This window comes from Monopterus albus, unplaced genomic scaffold (assembly GCF_001952655.1).
Source record: "Monopterus albus unplaced genomic scaffold, M_albus_1.0 scaffold41.1, whole genome shotgun sequence".
Lineage (NCBI taxonomy): Eukaryota > Metazoa > Chordata > Actinopteri > Synbranchiformes > Synbranchidae > Monopterus > Monopterus albus.
Window position 1 is genome coordinate 2,033,564 of NW_018127921.1, and position 6,398 is coordinate 2,039,961.

At 43.6% G+C, this 6,398-nt stretch overlaps 1 protein-coding gene across 1 annotated transcript in view; it reads left to right on the forward strand.

Moving 5' to 3' along the window:
• The window catches only part of st8sia1 (ST8 alpha-N-acetyl-neuraminide alpha-2,8-sialyltransferase 1), a 22,183-nt gene extending 18,640 nt beyond the window's left edge, over window positions 1-3,543 (forward strand). The window contains exon 5 of the mRNA XM_020599561.1: window positions 744-3,543. Within this exon, the coding sequence (XP_020455217.1) occupies window positions 744-1,230 (487 nt within the window). The 3' untranslated portion in view covers window positions 1,231-3,543. The remainder of the gene's footprint in view (window positions 1-743) is intronic.
• The last annotated feature ends 2,855 nt before the right edge of the window (window positions 3,544-6,398 follow it).

Below are 6,398 nucleotides of genomic sequence, written 5' to 3' on the forward strand. Positions count from 1 at the left end.
CAATGGCAGGGAGTGAGTCAGGGGACTCAGGCCCACTCACGCCGAGAAGTCCAGGGGTGCACGCGCCGTCACCGTGGTTAGCCTAGTCTAGCCTAGCCTAGCCACTAGCTGCAAACGCCACTGCCAGGCGCTTCTCCGCTGTGGGCAAGCGAGCACCAAGGAGGGCAAGCTGCCTGGGGGCGAGCGCTGGCTTGGCATGTGAACATGTTATAAAACCCAGATCACAGCCAGGGCACACAGTGACGGCGGCGCAGCACTGGAGTCTGGCAGTGAGGAATGGCTCTCAGCCATGATAAAAGGCTGTACTTATCCATGATGTTTCTTCTTAGACTGCTGCAGAAAAAGAGGGAGCTGATCACAGGTCACAGTGGCATTTATGCCATCGCAGCGGACCTGTTTTGGGGACAGCCCAGTGCAGGGCACAGGGCGCGAAAGAATCTCTTCAGGACTTAGCATGCACGAGGGATAAACCCAATAGCGACAGCTCTTAGAGGGCTACGCCTATACAAAATAGAGGAAGTATTTTTCAACCCAGCTCTGATCTGTTGTGATTCACTAGTGTTGCATGTGACAGCACAGGACACTCATTTTCTTTATAGCTAGAGGGCAAAAAGGGAAATGGGAGCAGACAGGCCTGCAGATGACTCAACCAGTCATCAGATCATGAATGACCCCAAAGTGTATTTGTTAGACCATGAAATAAAGACTAAGCTATAGCCTATCGCTCTGTCTTTGTTACTCAGATTTCAGAATCTTCTGTGGTCGAGAAAAGCTTTCGTGGACAGTATGAAGGTGTACGGCTCCAGCTATGTCTACATGCCCGCATTCACCATGAAGCCGGGCACTGACCCATCATTGCGGGCGTATTATACCCTGGCTGACACCTCTTCCAACCTCACCATGCTCTTTGCCAACCCCGAATTCCTTTCTACTGTGGGCAAATTCTGGAAAGGCCGTGGCGTGCACGCCAAACGCCTCTCCACTGGGCTTTACCTGGTCAGCTTGGCGTTGGGGCTGTGCGAGGAAGTGACAGTCTACGGCTTCTGGCCGTTCTCAGTCGGCCTAGATGAGCACCCAGTCAGCCACCATTACTATGACAACATCCTGCCCTGTAAATGGTTCCACGCCATGCCCGAGGAGTTTGTCCAGCTTTGGCACCTACACAAAAGCGGCACACTGCGCATGAGGGTGGGACGCTGCCCACCCCAGGAAGGGGGGACGTTAGACTAATTTGAGGAGTGACAGCAGTCAGCTAAAATTCAGTGGGTTACAGTAAACAGATGACAGCATTTAGGTTGGGAAGCAGTAGAAAGCTGTCAGGGTTTTGGTGCATGCACACTCACACACATACACATGCAATGTAAAATAACCATATATTCCCCACCCGTGCCATATCTCTCTTTCTGAAATTGTGTGCATGGATGTGTGTGTTTTTTTATGAATTGGGATTGATAAAGGTGAAAGGTCTTAGGGTAGAGTAAGGGGTGGGGGATATATGCTACCTGCTAACTTCTGTATCTGAATGACAGCACTGGGACTTTGTTCTGTCTCAGAAGCAGTGGAACACGAGTTGAGGTGTAATAAAACGCACTGAAACACTGGCAAAATGCGATGATCAGCACAAAGATAATTGTGGCCTGGTACCTAGTAGCTTGACTACAACTGAAACTTAATGGAGGGGAAAAAATGGCAGGGGGGAGAAAGCATGCAAGCCAGCTTATATGAAATGACTATTTTCTGTTTTTATTCAGCCAAGCACTTGATTGCCATTCTCTGGTGCCAAACAGAACTTTAGTTCAAAGCAGGGGCCATTAGAAACAGTCTTAAGTACTATATCCCCTAGAATGTTTAGTATTTCAACCCTTCACTGAAAAGGGAAAGTGAATACACTTGGATACCATTGTATTGTTTTTGTTTGCCAAATGTGATTTTCATAGTTAATGTGAATTGTTTTGAGTCCACTTGAAGGGAAAGGAGGAAGCATTAATATTTATAATCAAATATAAACCATTTGCTTCAAAAATCATCACATATATGTACCTCAATTTTCATTTGGCAATAGCAACTGCAAGCAGGCTCCTGCTTCTTTAGAGAGGCTGCCTGAAGTCATCTCTTGGTAACTGTACTATACTTGCCAAGTACCAAGCCAAGGGAACAGTGGCCCACATTTGATACAAAGTCTCTCTGTCCTCTCAAATGGCAAGACACTAACATAAAGATGAGTAGTCTTAGAAAAAGACTTGAGGACTCGATGTCCCAAAGTGGCATTTTAATGGTTGACTAGTTTTTTCTTCAGATGCTGGGCACCATATAGGGTAAATAATTTTTTGTTCCTGCTGTTATTGTAATTTTGTATTTTGTATCAAAGCACAGGAAGAACTGAGCCTCTGTCCTAATCTTTTTTTATAATTGTGAATTTGTTTGGGGAAGCGACATTGTTCGGCATATAAGAAATAAACAGTTCTTTCATGTACAAGCCAACATGACATGTTTTTTTTTTCTTTTCAGGACACTGGGAAACAGTGTACTTGATTTTTTTCGCTTTTAAGTTAGTTATTTAAGAGTGACAGGGTGCCATATTGTCTACTGTAACAAAGGATGACTGCATGAAAAGTGCATGGAGTGTACAACGGTCTTTCCATATACTCCTCAGACTTGTGGCACAGAATGGTGCCTGCAGTCCATATGTCGACATATGGACTGCAGGCACCAAGATTTGAACCTCCAACTCTCCGGTTGGGAAATGACTGCTCTACCCACTGAACCACAGTCTCCCCATAATGTAGTGCATGTTTGCTGTGGTAGAGAGAGTCTCAGAGAAAACGTAGTATAAAATGGGTCAAATAATAAATGTGAATGCATTTTGGAATTTGTTTTAATTGGATGGAACTACTGGATATTCAAGCAGAAAAACAAGTTAAAGCCACCACATGTAGGATTTTTATGTGACCACAGCGTTTGTCATTATTATTCTGCTTGCATAAGTTTTCATCTACCAAATGTAAGACAATCCTGGTGAATACCGGTGCATCCAATAGCTTTCAGTCCCAGGGTCTAAATATTGGTACATTTCTCAATTAAACCAATAGCAATGCCAAAGTCAGGAATTTTCAAACTATACATAGTATCTTTAATTAATAATTAAATATTAATTATAATTTTCAGTTAAGCTATATGATTCTCTGATCAATAACACAGTTTTATTTGTGGCAATGCAGTAAATTTAATTGAAACAAGCACAATCATTTGTAAAGACTGTTTGACCCATTTTTGAATACAGGTCCAGAGGGCTCAACTTTCCTACATATTTTAATATTTTATGTTATTCCATGCTTAGTTTATTTTAAACAGATGATGGAAATGTGCTTTATTTGCCTTGACCTGCTGAATTTGTTACAAAAAGTTGAATAAAATAAAATAAACTTTTTCAAGGCAATGCTGTTTGTGCTACTCCGGCTGTCACCTTCTCTGCTCATTCAGTTCTGCTGATGTCAGTGACATCCATCCATTTTCCTCCGCTTATCCGGGACCGGGTCGCGGGGGCAGCAGTCTAAGCAAAGATGCCCAGACTTCCATCTCTCCAACCACTTCCTCCAGCTCCTCCGGGGGAAGGCCGACGCGTTCCCAGGCCAGCAGAGAGACATAGTCCCTCCAGCGTGTCCTGGGTCTTCCCCGGGGCCTCCTCCCGGTGGGACATGCCCGGAACACCTCCCTAGGAAGGAAAAAACCCGAGCCACCTCAGCTGGCTCCTCTCGATGTGGAGGAGCAGCGGTTCTACTCTGAGCTCCTCCCGGGTGACCGAGCTCCTCACCCTATCTCTAAGGGTGCGCCCGGCCACCCTGCGGAGAAAGCTCATTTCGGCCGCCTGTATCCGGGATCTTGCCCTTTCGGTCATAAAGTTCATGACCATAGTCATAGTCATAGGGTCAGTGACACTGCCTGTTAAAAATAAATCAGAACTGCAGTTCAAAACAGACTAAATCAGCTGTATATGCCACCTCAGTTAAACTGTGAAGGTTAATAAGAAAAAAGGTTGATGACCATACCCATTTAAAATATGCTTTCAACTTTGTGGTTTCCTTTAAGTTTGTTTCAAGGTTGAAATGGTGACAGGTGTCACATGGTTCTTTGCATTTTTAGGTGATGACTCTAGTTTTATAGCTGCATATTAATGTGAAACAAATGACAAATATAGATGTGTATAAGATTAATTCAGGATTTATTCAGGTCATGAAATTTTTATGTCTCTTTGCACTTTTTTGTCTCCTCTGACCATCTCCTGTGCTTTTGCTTGGTGTGGGCATGCAAGAATTTTACTGCCCACATACTTTATCTAGTGGTTATGAATGTTACTCTTCTCAAGGAAGTGAAATGTTCTGCTAACCACAAACCTTTCTGCATGGCCCATTTTCTCGGGCATGAAGATTTAAAGATGTGTCAGTAAAAGCTACACAGCTGTCTCCCAGGCTCCCATTCCCTGCTGGACCACTCAGCTTCACATATGCCACATTATTGATCAAGACCCTAATTTGTCTGGCAGGGAGAGACTGCTAATAGAATTAAGCGTATTAATGATAAGTATAGGGCAGCACGGTGGCGCAGTGGTTAGCATCGTTGCCTCACAGCGCGAAGGTTCCAGGTTCGGGCCCCACCTAGGACCTTTCTGTGTGGAGTTTGCATGTTCTCCCCGTGCTTGCGTGGGTTCTCTCCGGGTACTCCGGCTTCCTCCCACAGTCCAAAGACATGCAGCTTAGGTTGATTGGTGTCTCTAAATTGCCCATAGGAGTGTGTGGTTGTTTGTCTATGTGTTAGCCCTGCGATGGATTGGCAACCTGTCCAGGGTGTCCCCCGCCTTCGCCCGATTGCCGGCCAGGAATGGCTTCGGCCCCACCTGTGACCCTGCTCAGGGATTCAGCGGTAGAAAATGAATGAATGAATGATAAGTGGTATTTAATTATGGACTTGTGAGAGAAATAGATGAGAGTTCTCGTGTGTCTGTGAGTGCATGTGTAATCTATGTAATTACATGTGAGTCATATATGTGTTTATTCACTACACATTGTTCATTTATTTTGAGCCATGAAGCAACTTTGGATGAATATGAAAACCCTGAGCTCTGAAGTGCAGCCTTACCCTGCAGCTGAAAGACATGCATTTACACATACCTCTTAAACTTAAATTAAACATGAAGAAATGTCAAAAAGATGCTTTTGTCCAATAACAACAGCTGTTTCTGTTAGTGTCTTTCAGATGTACTTTTTCTCCACTTGTCAAGCCTGTTTCTTATTTCTGTTTAAGGCACTCAAGCATCCTACCCATAGAAAGCATCAAATGGTAACATGCATTAAGAAACTCTCTGTCTCAGTAACTCACGTACACTATACTGTCTCTGTGCTATTAAAGCTTGTAATAGCAACTCTTGGACACAGTTAAGTGCTTTTGTCTTTCCACTACATGCACACATGTTCATGCATTTTGGACATTTCAGCTTCTTGTTAGTGAGAAAGGAGCCCAAAGACACAATATGTGTTGTATTATGGGAACTCAATTTCTACACCGGACACTTCCCTTGACATGTAAACAGACTGGAGTTTGTTTATATCATAATTCTAACAATTCTACAAGTTCAGGAAACATAATGTCAAGCAGTATTTTGCAGTTGTACAAAGCAGATGTTCTGCTGTACGCATATACAGTGGATATGGAAAGTATTCAGACCCCCTTAAATTTTTCACTCTTTGTTATATTGCAGCCATATGCTAAAATCATTTAAGTTCATTTTTTTCCTCATTAATGTACACACAGCACCCCATATTGACAGAAAAACACAGAATTTTTGACATTTTTGCAGATTTATTAAAAAAGAAAAACTGAAATATCACATGGTCATAAGTATTCAGACCCTTTGCTGTGACACTCATATATTTAACTTAGGTGCTGTCCATTTCTGCTGATCATCCCTGAGATGGTTCTACACCTTCATTTGAGTCCAACTGTGTTTGATTATACTGATTGGACGTGATTAGGAAAGCCACACACCTGTCTATAGAAGACCCTACAGCTCACAGTGCATGTCAGAGCAAATGAGAATCATGAGGTCAAAGGAACTGCCTGAAGAGCTCAGAGACAGAATTGTGGCAAGGCACAGATATGGCCAAGGTTACAAAAAAATTTCTGCTGCACTTAAGGTTCCTAAGAGCACAGTGACCTCCATAATCCTTAAATGGAAGACGTTTGGGACGACCAGAACCCTTCCTAGAGCTGGCCGTCCGACCAAACTGAGCTATCGGGGGAGAAGAGCCTTGGTGAGAGAGGTACAGAAGAACCCAAAGATGACTGTGGCTGAGCTCCAGAGATGCAGTCGGGAGATGGGAGAAAGTTGTAAAAAGTCACCCATC